The 13,524-nt window shown below is 46.7% G+C and overlaps 1 protein-coding gene across 4 annotated transcripts; it reads left to right on the forward strand.

Moving 5' to 3' along the window:
• Nucleotides 1-900: 900 nt before the first annotated feature.
• E23 (Early gene at 23) lies at nt 901-13,007 on the forward strand. Of its 4 annotated transcripts, XM_065315065.1 has the most exons (8): nt 901-2,834; nt 2,925-3,236; nt 3,304-3,343; nt 8,491-9,037; nt 9,103-9,358; nt 9,421-9,600; nt 9,673-10,474; nt 10,536-13,007. In XM_065315065.1, the coding sequence occupies exons 4-8, from the start codon at nt 8,648-8,650 to the stop codon at nt 10,717-10,719; spliced, it is 1,812 nt and encodes a 603-aa protein (XP_065171137.1). In that variant the 5' UTR covers nt 901-2,834; nt 2,925-3,236; nt 3,304-3,343; nt 8,491-8,647; the 3' UTR covers nt 10,720-13,007. The 4 variants fall into 4 exon arrangements, with proteins under 4 accessions (XP_065171137.1, XP_065171136.1, XP_065171153.1 ...); XM_065315064.1 differs by having other exon boundaries at nt 2,925-3,343; XM_065315081.1 differs by having other exon boundaries at nt 2,925-3,343; nt 9,676-10,474.
• Nucleotides 13,008-13,524: the final 517 nt, after the last annotated feature.

Genomic DNA, 13,524 nt, shown 5'->3' on the forward strand with positions numbered 1-13,524 from the left:
TGACGCGCAGCGCAGTGGTTCGGGGTTCGATGAACTCGTTTCGATTCGATTCGATTGGATTGAATTCGGTTTGGTGGGTTTTGGTGCTGTGCTCTCGCGGACACGTAAATCAGACGCGCGAACGCAGGATTTGCGCCTTCGGGCTATATGTAACTCTCTTCTGCAATTCTCCGGTCCAAATCTTACTACGTCCTCCAACTAATACTTCATTCATCATCCGCTGAAAGCTGGTTTTAGTCCTCCGGGAAGGGTGTTTGGGTGATTGCACTTGTTGAGAGGGATGCTGATTACGCGCCGGCAATGATGTTTGTTTTCGTGGTAGCGGCGCGTGCGTTCGTTTTGTTGTAAATGTCACGGATCGCGGTAACTTTCGCGTTTAGTTCAATAACCTCCGGCCCACTTTAAACAGTCAGTCAGTCGTCTCTTGGCTGGCAACGGTACCGTGAAGGACTTTGCTAGATATTCACTCTGCTCGAGTTCGTAAACGGCGCGGCGCGCGGTTCGCGCGCGCACACGTCGTCGTCGTCGAACTTTATTGGGGAGTCGTTATCGGAGCGCGCGCCTCGGAACTCGTTGTCTTAGGCTCGCTCGTTAGGAAGGATCATCAAAGGTCCATTAGTGCCAGCCTCGGCTGAAATTATGCAACCAACTGATGCAGGAAACTGTGTTGCAATGTCTTCCACGCTTTTTTCCACCCTTGTTTCACTCGAGAAACTTCGGTTTTTGTTGCCTTGGTGGGTTGCAAAGTTCGGTAACGTTTTTGTGTGTAATTTCCGTTTCTTACGCTCTGGCATTAACGTTTGATAATGCGAAATAAAGCGAGCGAGCGCGATTTCTGACAGCATTACTGAAAATAGAAAAGCGCCGACGCGTTTAGCGCGCGCGCGAGATAAAAAATCATTGCGATTTGTTTGTCATAGCGAATGTTTCATAATAGGTTATTGTACTCGCGCGCGGTGCTACTTACACACTACTTACACAGCGAACCCGTTCGCTCCGATGCTCGCCAGATATTATTGCACTTTGTAATTGAAACGAAATGTAATGCGACGCAGTGGAACAAACGAAATGGTCGAAGAGAAGAGAAAAAAAAACTGCGCACGCAATAATGGCACGAAGCGCGGCGCATAGCGCACGACACGAATTTTTCCAGCCGCCGTTCGCGCGATGCCTTTGCGCTCGTGTCAACTTGTTTCCAACTCCGGCTAGCGGCGATCGCACTGCACGATTTGTATGCGCATTTAAAATTTAATGCGAGTTTAATGCGTCTGCTGGGATCACTCGCGTAATTAAATTGCAATTTCTTAATAATTATTCTCTGTCATAAACATTGATTCTTGCTCCGGAGCGTGCACCACGTCAAACTGATAGTTTACTTCTCTTTACAACACACACAGCTCGCGGTCGAGTGGTTAAATGCGAGTTTTGTAACTTTGCGAGTGTCGGTTGAAATATTGGGATGAGGATCGCGCTGAAATTCTTCGATAAATCTCCGCGTAGTTAGCGATGCTTGGAAAGTGGCCGCACAATTTTACTAACAACTCTCGCAGTGTCGCAATGCCGGCTCGGAGATGCAAAGATTTAACGCAGAAATCGTGTGCGTCTAATAGTCTAATGCAATGATAATGACGATTGGCCAACCATTCGAACCGAGTGCGGCGACAGCGAACTTCGAGATTTTTCTTCATTCCCCGGTGCTGTAATTTATGTGGCGAGCACACAGCACAGCGAGTGAGCGCGCGGTGGTTTACGAGCGCATTTCGTTTTCTCGTCAATTATTCTCAGCGCCTCTCGCGATGCACACAAAATGGCACAATTTGATCCTAATCTATATCGCCGTGAGTGCGCCCCGAAGGCGCGGATAATAACGCAAGAGAATTTGTAAACGAGTGAGAAAATTGCGGCAATAATCGGCCAGTTCGTTGACACGATAAAGCACAACAAACAAACAAGACGACGACGACGACGACGGAACGGCGAAAAAAAAAACACACGCGCGCGGCCGCGTTGCGCGAACAACCGCGCTACGCCGACCGCAACAACAATGCCATTACTAACCAAGTTTCGTAACGCCGCATCGCACGGTGAGTGAGTGCAATCATAGCACACACAATTTTGCCACAATTTCGACCGACGCTCTGATGATGGTCACGTGCATGCATATGCGCCCGGGCCGTTTCGTCATCGGCGAAGAGACGCACTCCGAAGACGCAAACGTGACGCCGCCAACGTACGCCACATCGCACGACATCGATTCGCGTCCTTAATTCGGCCCCGGCAGTATGTGCAGGAAATTTGACGTTTTCCAGCACGCGCACGTTTTCGGGCATCGTTAATTCTATTCCGCGTGCGTTCAACGCCCCCCGGCCCGCTTTCGAGATCGGTGTGTAGCAACAATGCGTTTCGGCAAAAACAACAATAACACGTGACGCCGATTACCAATTGCGCGCACATGACGCCGAAATGAACCATAATAAACACAACGATGACGTGTGTCGCCATCCGCGACCCAGAAGAAGACCATTCGGGAACACCGCGCGCATTAGAAACGAACCGGCTTACCTGACTCGAGGAAATTTGATATTCCGAGCAGTCGGATTATGCAATGCGCGCCGAGAGAGGCACCAATTCGAAATCTCAACTTGTCAACAACTCCGCCCGGCATGGTCACGTCGGAATTTTAATTCCGAATTAAAGCAGCGATTATCCTCTTTATGCCGAATTTCTATATCATTATCCCAAGTCTGAACAACAGTAAATTCGTTATCATTGAGTTCATCACTGGCCTTAGTTCTGTCACAAGTTCGTAACAGATTGTGAGGAAGGTGTACAAGGTAGGTGCGTGTTTATTCAGTCATCCATCAAAAGCCCGCCGTTGGGAGCTGGAGCTTCAGTCATTGATACCGTACATTTTGCTTTTTTAGTCCCGCGACTTCGAGCAGTCCGTCGGGATCGTGGTGTCGCGTAGCGTATTTTATCCGGCATCATCTGCGAGACTGGCCTACCTAAAATTCTAATTCTTAACGTAAACATACATAAAATACACAAAATTCGCACTGCAAGGATGCTCCTCCTCATCATCAGCTCCAAGTCGAAAATACGCCAAGAAGACAAGATCAAAACAGAGTCAATTAAATCAGAATTTAATGCATGTCATGAAAATATTTCAATAATTTATATTTTAATGCCGAAGACGACAGAAAATTCAATCATTTGAAGACGTAAATTATTTTTATGTGAGTATTTATACATTCAATGATATTCGGAGGGTTTTGCATGATAACGACTCTTGTTTCTGTGAAGATGGAAGAAGACACGCAGTGGATTACCCTCCAATCGATAGGTAAGTAAATTGTTACGATTATTCAGCTCGTAGAATGTAAGCAGCGCGATCAGTACGAGAGCAGTGTACCTAAAAGCATTTGTTTCACTTGTTTCCTTGCAGAAATTTGCTTCAAGGCGCCTCCACATGGTTCGCTTGGTCTACACTACACCTCTCACACAGTCTCACACGAATTACATCATCCTGAACGAGCGCATAAAAAACTCGTCGTTTTCCCAAGCTAAATTCCCTGAAAACCGCGTGCATTCGAAATCAGTTTTTCAATTGCGCGCTGGGTACATTTCGAAAGTGACCGCTTAACAGTAAATTTCCGTCTAACGGCATGCGTTTCACTTGAAATTTCGGCATTTTTCATCGAGATCTTGAGAGTGGTGCTGACCGCATTGCGTCACATCGCGCGCGCACTTCTTGATGGGTTTGATATGCGAGCGAATTGAATCGAGTGCGGTTAATTCTTCTAAATTTCCAGCGTTTCGCCATCCGCGGTAATTATTGTTATGTCCCTGATGATCAATTCCTTCTGATTGTTTTTTATTGCCTTGCTCGCGCATCGGGCATCGCTCCTGGCTTCTTACTCGCGTGTAAGAATCGTCATCAATAAAATTATCTAATGCGGCGGCTTTTTTTCCGGCAGCGACGGTGGCCAAGACAACGCCGGCCGGTGCGGGCTTGCGCTACCGCAGCATCGCCGCCGTCCGTCCGTTTGTTGTGTGTTCATTTATCTAGCGCTTTTGTTTCGCCGCGCAGCGCGCGACGCACTCACGCTCACAATTATAGCGCGAACGTATTGTGTCGCGCACAATGTGCCCGAGTGTATTAATAATGCGGTGCGTGTGTGCGCGGTTATCCTCGCATGTCATCGATGTGTTGGGGCCGGATCAAAGAACTCTAAATTAGTTTTATATTTTTATCTCAGCGCTGAGCAGCAGCGACAATCGAACGCGCTAACGAGCGAGTTCGGGCGATTAGAATATTCGGCTTGCGTCGAGCAGCAGCAGCAGCGTCGGCGTCGCCGCCCTTTCTAATTGCATGCGCAATGTGTGCGCGCGCTTATCACGCGCAGACCACTTGTTCGTTCGCAGGCGGCGGATAAAAATTTTTGGCAAAGTATCGAAAACAAGAATCTAGCACGATATAAAGTGGAGGTTTTTTGACCCGGGAAGTCTATTTTCATCGCATCGCGCCTGTGTGCGCCGGCCGAGGTTGTTGTAGTAACACTGGCTGCGCTCACAAAAGTTTCAGTAACGCTGGCAACGCCTCGGGATGATGGGACTCGGCGTCGGTATTAAGAGTCCTTTGCACTCTGCGCGGCATTCCCGCGCGGCGCGCTTGCATCGCAATTAATTTTCTGACGCAATTTTTCCGCGCCAAGCGCGCAAACCTCGCCAAAAAACTATTTAAAAAGCACGTTGATGCAATGTGCGTACGTTTCCTCTGCGGACTCGGAAGTTTGTCAATTCATTGTGTCTGTTGGGTAACTGCGGACGCAATTAACGCCGAATTTCGATACGCATTGTGTAAGGGCTATGCCCAGCTCCTTCGCCCATTTGCATTGAATGCTGCCAGCGCGCGCAGCGGTTTTGCAAGCGCCTGGAGAAACGCATCGAAGGTGTGAAGTCATTGACGTAGAAAGTGGGCTCCAGTTGCAAGTCCGAACGTAAACAGAGACCGGCCGGCCGGCCGAATATCCAAAACGAATTAGCCGCGCGGCCCAGCGCGCGTTTTTTCGATTTTATTTTTGGGGTCGTACGTGTGCGGCGCAGCGGCGCGCAAGTAAAATATTTTATTTATGTGTGCATGTCCTGTGTGTTATGTTTGGTGGCTTCGTCGCGAGGTCGTTGACTCGCCGCGTACGCACACAAACGCTCATTATTGTATGTACGTACATCAATTCCGAAACGGCGTCGCTCGCAGCCTAGCCACAAGTCTCCACTTACAGTAGGTCACACTCATAACCAGGTCATAATACATTATGATAAAATGCCCGAACCGACTGACGAACGCCAGAGAACGGTCAGATGGACCGCACCGCCGCAGAAGAACTGGATGGCCGGCCAGCACTATCACAGCTGGTGTTGTGATCGTTCTTTTAGCTCACTTGCTCAATTGCTGTTTGAAGAAAGTTACCAAATTGTTTGAGAGTCATTAAATCTATACCAAAGTCGCATTGTCAACTTGCCAGTTACATAATACGACAACAAACACACGTTAGCGGCCGAACGTTTGTACGCTTTAATTAATTACTCATAGTTTGTTCAATGACTCGCGTTTCTTTGAATCGCGCCACGATTAAAACAACAATACGCCGCTGAATAAATATATTGTTGTTTTTGCGCGGACGGCTGCAGCAGGCGTTTTTCGCATGTGATGCTAGCATTTTTCCTCATCAGCAGCGCGATCGCTAATTATAAGTGACACATATTCCCAATCGATTAATTATTTCATTAATTGTGCGACGAATGCGTGCCAATTACACACATGCAAAATAACATAATAAAATGCAAACTTGTTTTTGGTGTCGACAGTGGCGACTACTTGTCGACGCTGTCATCGCCTCGTGAGTGTATTTTTTTCCTCTGTCGACAGGCCGCGACTCTCAACGCCTGTGCGCCGCGGAAAGAAGCAACAAAAATGTGAAAAATTCACGAGCTGTAAATTTATTATTACATGGGTATTGTAAATTTATGTAAATCCGCTTCATTCATTAATTAGGTCGCCGTTTTACGTTTCGCGTTTCGCTCGTCCGCGTTAATTGCCGCGCCGCGCGCGCGGTTTTATGTGTTTTCGCCGAGATACGCTGCGGCGCGGATGGCGTGTCTTCGGTCGCGAAATGCACACGCGCGGCTGGATCTCTCAATCGATACGCAAACAGTAATAAGCATACCGACCCACGGCCCACTCGACATGCAGAAACATCCATCGGCGGCCGGCGTGTGCGCTTCTGGTGCGCGCTGACAGCATCCTCCTAATACCGTTATTATACAAGAATAACGACGATGCCCAAGAATCCGTTAATAAAAAAGGCGACGATCGGTCCGGTCGTGCGAGGCCGCGGCGTGCAGGTGACATTTTCGGGACCACATTGCCGCATCGCACAGCTGCCCGGGGTAGCGGACCGACACTTGACCTCTCTTCATCATTCGTGGCTGCCGCGAATCCCGCATCCCGCGCGTAATTAGACATTGACCCGCGATTGACCCCCGAATATTCGCAACAAGTGCGTGTGCACGAGCCGGGGACCGTTGATCTTTCATTTAATGAAAATTCCGAGCCGCCGCTTAATTGCCGAATCGTTTCGCTGCGGCCGGCGCACGCAATTTCGGGTGCATCGGACGATCCCATGAACCTACGTTACTTAAACTTTGATTGGGCCTGGTGCGCGCGCGAAAGAGAGTTTAAGGACCCCGCGCTTCGCGTGTAGCGTATAGAGAAATGAAATTTATTTCTGACACTCCTCGTTTCGTAACGAGGCACACAACACACCTACGTAAATATTTATTTCATTATTGAGCCGCACAATTTATTCTCATTATCATCGAGCGTGTAAACGAAGCGTCGCGGTTCGGCGTTGACCGAACGGCGGCGTTAGGTGCCCTGGCAAACCGGCTTTCCTGGCAAACACGGCACCCAGCCCGCGCTGTTTGCCATTTGGCTCTCGATACGGCATTGTCAATAGTCGTCGTCGTCGTGTCGTCGATAATTTCACAGCCGTGGCGACACGCACGCCTTTCGTCACGCCGCTTAGTTTTTCGACGAGTTTGGAAAGTCCCAATCGCTTCGAGCGCATTTTGCATTATGCCGGAATTCAATTCGGTCGTTTCATCCGGCATCAGATCTCCGATCAAGAATGTTAATAGAGGCGTTGGCAGTCCCTTTGCGGTCGCATCGGGGCCGGCATACCAACGCAGTCATTCTATTCCGCCGGTTCGAGTCCTCGATCCACGATCCAATTATCATAATACAGATGCTATCTTTTAATCATTCAATTAGTTACGAAGTACTGTTAGACGCGGATCCGGTCGGCGCGGCGCGGCGGAGGCCGAACAATGGAGACGACGCTCTCGGCGGGCCGGGCGTTTTTGGGGCCCGGCCGCGCGGCCCCCGCGATCCGCCAAAGAAGCCGAAGAAGCGCCGCGCAGCGCCGAAGACACGGGCGAGCGCGCGCGCGACCACACTACCACGACCACGCGGTTGCGGCTGCTCTGTGTGTCGGCACGGCTGGTCTCTCTCGCGGCGTATTGGGTCGATGAACCCATCAGGTCAGTAGGTTACCAAGAATACTGGGACACACAAAAAATAGTTCCGTTGTTCAAAACCCACACCGCGACCGGTCGAGCCAAGCGCTCACACCGCCCGGACTCCTCCGGAGTCGCCTATCTTCGCCGGATGATTGACGTGATTGTTCTATTCATAACATGCATATAACACTCTTCGGCGTGATTCCGCTTTGCATCTGATCTTGTTACTCCGCACAACAAGGTTAACACACAACCAGCGTTACCAGCACATCATCCCGGCGCCTCCACCAAATCTACAACGATGTTAATTTAAACTTGCATGTTTACGTATGTAGTGCTATAATGGTACCGCATCAATTATTGAAGGGCTAACGATTGTCATTATCGCATTAGTTGCTAGTTTTGACGTATCGCATTAATTTTGTATTCCGAAAACGGTACACAAAGCGTGCCGGAGTAGAACACCCTTAATCACATCGTTCGTAAATAATTTAAAATCAACAACTATTACGTGTTCTTGCACCATCGCTCTTGTACGAAATGAATAAATGACTCGATTATGGATCTAAATGCGGACACATCGTTGAATCATCGTTATTAAGAAACATCGCATTGCAGCAGTAATTTATTAGTCAGACGGTTTAAGTTAAGCCATATAATTACAATTACGAAAACCTACTTTCAGCAGGAAATGTACCCATGCGTTGCACTCGCCGAATCGATTTCGCATGACAAAATACTCATCTTGATAAGAGCTGCGCCAGCAGATTGGTGTCAATATTTTAATTTCATGCGTGGCCTTGCCGCCGGGACACAATTGTGCTTTTCATAACCAGACCATGAGAATCAGCGCACGCGACTCAGCCGTAACCCAAATCAGTAATGGGAGCATCCTTCTCTTTGTTGCAGGTCCGATCAAACAGCAGTCCCATTTCCATGTCTCATCACCGATCACCGCCCGCTGCCGGTGCACCTCGCCTTTCGTGGCCTCACCGTCAGCGTGGGCAATCGCCAGATTCTGCGCGATGTCGATGGGTTGGTGCGACCCGGTCAGCTGCTGGCCGTTATGGGTCCTTCCGGGTGCGGCAAGACCACACTGCTGAATTGTCTCAGTGGTCGCCTGCGGCTTGACAGCGGGCATATTTATCTCAACCGCGACCAGCTGTGCAAGCGGTGGAAGCGTAAGATCTGCTATGTGCTGCAGCAGGACATCTTCTTTCCGGATCTCACGCTTCGGCAGACCCTGGAGTACACTGCGAGACTCCGCCTGCCAGATACCATGAGCCATTCGCAGAAGATGCAGTATGTGGACCATATTATCGACGTCCTGGAGTTGGGTCCTTGCCAGGACACCATTATCGGGGACTATATCAAACGGGGGTTAAGTGGTGGCGAGAAAAAACGCGCGAATATAGCTTGCGAATTGCTGACGAACCCATCCTTGATGCTGCTCGACGTAAGTTATTTCCTGAAGCACGGAGATTTAGGTATTTTGCAAATGCTTTTCTTTCGGAATCGCAGGAACCCACCTCCGGCCTCGATTCGTACGCTGCTTTTAATCTCATGACGACGCTAAAGCGGTACGCGGTCTCCGAGGGTAAGACGGTGGTCGTCACGCTCCATCAACCCTCCAGTCAGATATTTCATCTCTGTGACAAGCTTCTGTTGCTATGCGGTGGGCAGACGGCTTATTTCGGCGACACCTGTAAAGTGGTCGACTTTTTTGCCAACGTAGGACTTCACATTATGCCTCATTATAATCCTGCTGATTTTATACGTGAGTACCATTGGATTCCTCTTGTGTGGAGGATCTATGATCGATATTCTGTTAATGTTTAGTGGAACAAGTGAAAGGATCTTCTGAAGTTCGACAGAAAATCATCGCCGCGGCGAGAGATGCTCGCGAGGCGAAAGATTACCCTGTCGAATTGCACGATTGCATTTATTTACAAGAAAAGTTTATGGATACCTCAGGACGCGTGATGGATCCCACGCATCATCCATTTCCACATCTAGACCGTATGTACTTCTAGTACTTTATTTTTATTGAGGTTTAGTGGTTGTTTTAACGGTCCGTGGTTGTTTCTAAAGCAGGTATGACCAACAGCAACCTCCCCTCGGAGGACATGCTCAATTCCATGGAGCCAGACGTCCGTCGCCTGTGGTTGGACACGCACTCACACGCGTCTTCTTCCAGCAGCGAGACGAGCGATTCCGACTGTTACTTCTCCTGGCCGACCAGTTTCTGGACGCAGTTCAAGGTGCTCTCCCAGCGGAACTTTCAAGAGGCTCGACCACGCATGCTCTCCAAGCTCAACTGGGTGCAAACCATCGGCTTGGGGCTGATGGCCGGCCTCCTTTGGTTCCAGCTGGAACGGCGCGAGGAGGCTCTGCATGATATACAGGGCTGGATGTTTTTCTCCACCACGTATTGGATGCTCTTCGCACATTTCGGTGCGTTGAGCTCGTTCCCACCGGAACGCGAGGTAATCAACAAAGAGCGGCAATCGGGGGCGTACCGTTTGAGCGCTTACTATTTAGCGAAGATGGTCGGCGAGTTGCCACTCACGGTGACCCTGCCGGCCATCTATCACGTGATATCCTACCCAATGCTCGGCTTCCATTCGCCGGTGGTGTTCTTCACGCTGCTGGGCTTTCTGCTACTCAACACCATCGTGGCACAGAGCGTGGGTTTTTTCATTGGAGCGGCTTGCATGGACATGCAGGTGAGCATCACGATCAGTGCGCTCTACACGCTGGCCACGCAGTTGTTTGGAGGGTACCTTGCTACGAACATACCCGCGTGGCTCACGTGGATGCGCTACTTGTCGATGGTGCACTACGCCTATCAGAATATGCAGATCGTCGAGTTTAGCGATGGACTGCCAATAATGTAAGTGCAGGCATTTGTTCTAGATTGACATGATTCTATTGTATGTAATGGTGATTTTTAGGTGTTCAAATACAAGCAAATTTCCAATCTGTGCCGACTCGTCGCACATACCGGTGTCGGCGATCCTGGAGGCGCAGGGACCGCACCTGCCGCTGTGGGCCAACACGTGCGTGCTGGTCGCCTTTCTTCTGGTGTTCCGACTGCTGGGATACGTCGTGCTGCGATATTTCCGTACACCCAAGTGACCCATATGTGATAAACTACCCATAGATATTATTATATAAGAGCAACGTTTATAGTCTCTTTGTTATCATTATTTAATCAAAAGAAAAAACAAACAAGCAAACAGAAAGAACGCATGCAGGCGCAAAGATGGAACGAAACGACCGACCACTTAGAAAGAAGTGCACCACGGAGCAGAGATTAATTTAAAGTCGTCAGCGGCCGCATCGCTCCGGCCTCCGAGTACAACATGTCAAACGAGACAATAATCAACGGGGCGCGATGTGCCTCCACCAAAGTGCGCCGCCGAGGAGGCCGCCGAACGGAGGAACCGCAAACGGAATGGGAAACTTTGAAATCAACACACGTGACTGCTTTAAACATTTTTTACTCGACGGCTGTGCTACGTTTATTATTATTATTATTCTATTAATTAAACACTATAGTTAGGTGTGTTCGTTTTATTTAAAGAAAAAGCAAAAACAAAATCATATGAAACATACATATATCTAGCAGAAATGACGTAATTATTGAACGGACGACGCATGCGACGGTGCGGCTTTCGGACACACGACCATTATTCAACATTTTGTGATTCATTCCTTGAAGAAGCTATCTCAACTGCCGTGAATACGATATATTTGCGACGCGAACGGTGGGCGGCGGCGGCGGCGGTAAAAATTCGGACGAGAAATTTTGCAAAACACAAAAAAATGTTGCACGCAGTGCCTTGGTTTTTACTACTTTGTAACTATTACTATTACTACATAAATATACCTATTAGAAGACGAGTGCCAAGAATAAAAATAAACATTTTTCGTGCGTTTAATGATGTATTTGAATGTTTAAATTAATCAACCAGCTACGACTTTCAGCTGCCATATAATTAATTTTTATTTTCGTGCAAGGACTGTGATGATTCTACTGCTACTAATATTAACTGTCATGTAATGAAACGCTAAATAGTAAGAGGATGCGACGATAATAAAGTGTACCACACACACACACACACACAATCATTTGCGACGGAATTGTGACGGCGAGGGGGGCGAGACACAGAATGTGCACCAATTAATGCGAAATTTCACTAAAATGAACACGAGAAGAATCACATGATACGATGTTTAATTATATAATTCTATTATTACTATGAGTATAATTATTAAATGTGTAAAATGTACTTTAAATAGAAATTTTATTTTATTACAATTAATCATTAACAAATACATCTAAACAAGAAAACTGTACTAATAATAATTAATGCATTATCTTATATGTTAATCCATTTGCAAATTGAAAGACGAATATGGCAAACTGAATCAAAACGAAGCGTGATGTGTATGAATCAAAAATCAAAAACTCCAAATGCGAGCTGTATTGAAACATATTGTATTGCGAAAAGACGTATTGTGAAGCAAAAATTATTGAAAGCGTTGTAGCGTGGTTGGACCCGATGAGATATTACCCGAAAGCATGATTACCATCTTCTAATCTAATAATGATAGCTTATGGCGTTAGGATACGTTTTGAATTGTACCACTCTTTAGTCATGTCGAAATGCGTTTTGTGTAGTTGCACCCTACAACTGCAAACAGATGGCTGAAATGCGGTGAGGCGAAGAATCACGTATGCGGAGCGCCCGCGAAATTTTATAAACTTATATTTGCGACTACTATAATTATGTATTATAACCATATACATAATCTTATTGGATTTTTATATTATATACCTCTATTTCTTTGTGTACATAGTGGCATGATAACGAGACATACGAAAAATTATATATTATACGGACCAAAAAATACCTAGGCGAAGAATATTGTAATAACCAATAACAAACCGACTACTGACGATACTGAAAATGAGACATATCTCGTGCTTTTTTCACGGTGGCCGAGCGCAGCGAAGGAGGAGGAGATCAAATCAAAATGCATGATGGAAATGACTCGTTTTATTTTCGCCTGCACGCGCGCAGGAAGAGATATATAACTGATTACAAACAAACCTATCATACAAACATTATTCTAAACATTTATAGAATTGTAATACATGCAATACATAACGCAATTTTACTATATAAACTTATGAACTACAACAATTTACATACTACAACTATTCCGAAAATACCTGCAAAGTATATAAGTTACTTCCAGTTAATATGTATAATGTAAAAGATGTACAAAGAAGTCTGTATGTATGATGATGTTATTTAGTTAGTCCTTGAATATGAAACGGTTTCTCTTTATTACGCAGAAGCAATATTCGAGGGTTCTTATTATTTATATTAATAATAAACAATTTATTAAAACTGTTCACGTTCAGTGGCTTGTTATTCGTTCTCCGCTTCCAGCGTTAGCTTTATCTCGCTGCGTGTGTGCGTGTTTTGACGCGAACTTTTCAAAGGCATGGATTACGCCATTTTCATTACGCTCGATAACGCGACACACCGAAAGGTTTATCATTATAATTCACTTATTTCAATACTCTTGTCCCTTATTTGTGGAATAATCCGACGGGTCGCTTCATTATCCGTCTCCATGCGCAATCATTAGCTAATTAGGACACTAATGGGCAAAGTGATATTATATTCAAACCTGTTACAGTTATTGCGCCATTGACGTATATTATTTCCTTACATAATCCGTGCTTAAATTTTTATTTTGTAATTTTATCGAAAAATATCATGCATGAAGTCAGGTGAATGTGGTTTAACAGAATGATAAAAGAATGTGATGCATTTTTAATACGTTTAATACACTTAACACAAAGCCACTCCTCAATGATCAGATGATAAGACGCATCCGTTATCTCCTGAAGAGGTAATTGAA

The sequence above is a fragment of the Atheta coriaria genome, unplaced genomic scaffold (genome assembly GCF_025399875.1).
Source record: "Atheta coriaria isolate IRGN ID8LTWV9N9 unplaced genomic scaffold, Caltech_Dcor_3.1 hic_scaffold_2_pilon, whole genome shotgun sequence".
In the NCBI taxonomy this organism is placed as follows: domain Eukaryota; kingdom Metazoa; phylum Arthropoda; class Insecta; order Coleoptera; family Staphylinidae; genus Dalotia; species Dalotia coriaria.

Coding starts and splice junctions, on each gene's coding strand:
- E23 (XM_065315064.1), top strand. CDS start 8,648: ATGGGTCCTTCCGGGTGCGGCAAGACCACACTGCTGAATTGTCTCAGT. Junction 9,359..9,420: donor TAATCCTGCTGATTTTATAC/GTGAGTACCATT, acceptor GTTAATGTTTAG/TGGAACAAGTGAAAGGATCT. Junction 9,601..9,672: donor TCCATTTCCACATCTAGACC/GTATGTACTTCT, acceptor TTGTTTCTAAAG/CAGGTATGACCAACAGCAAC.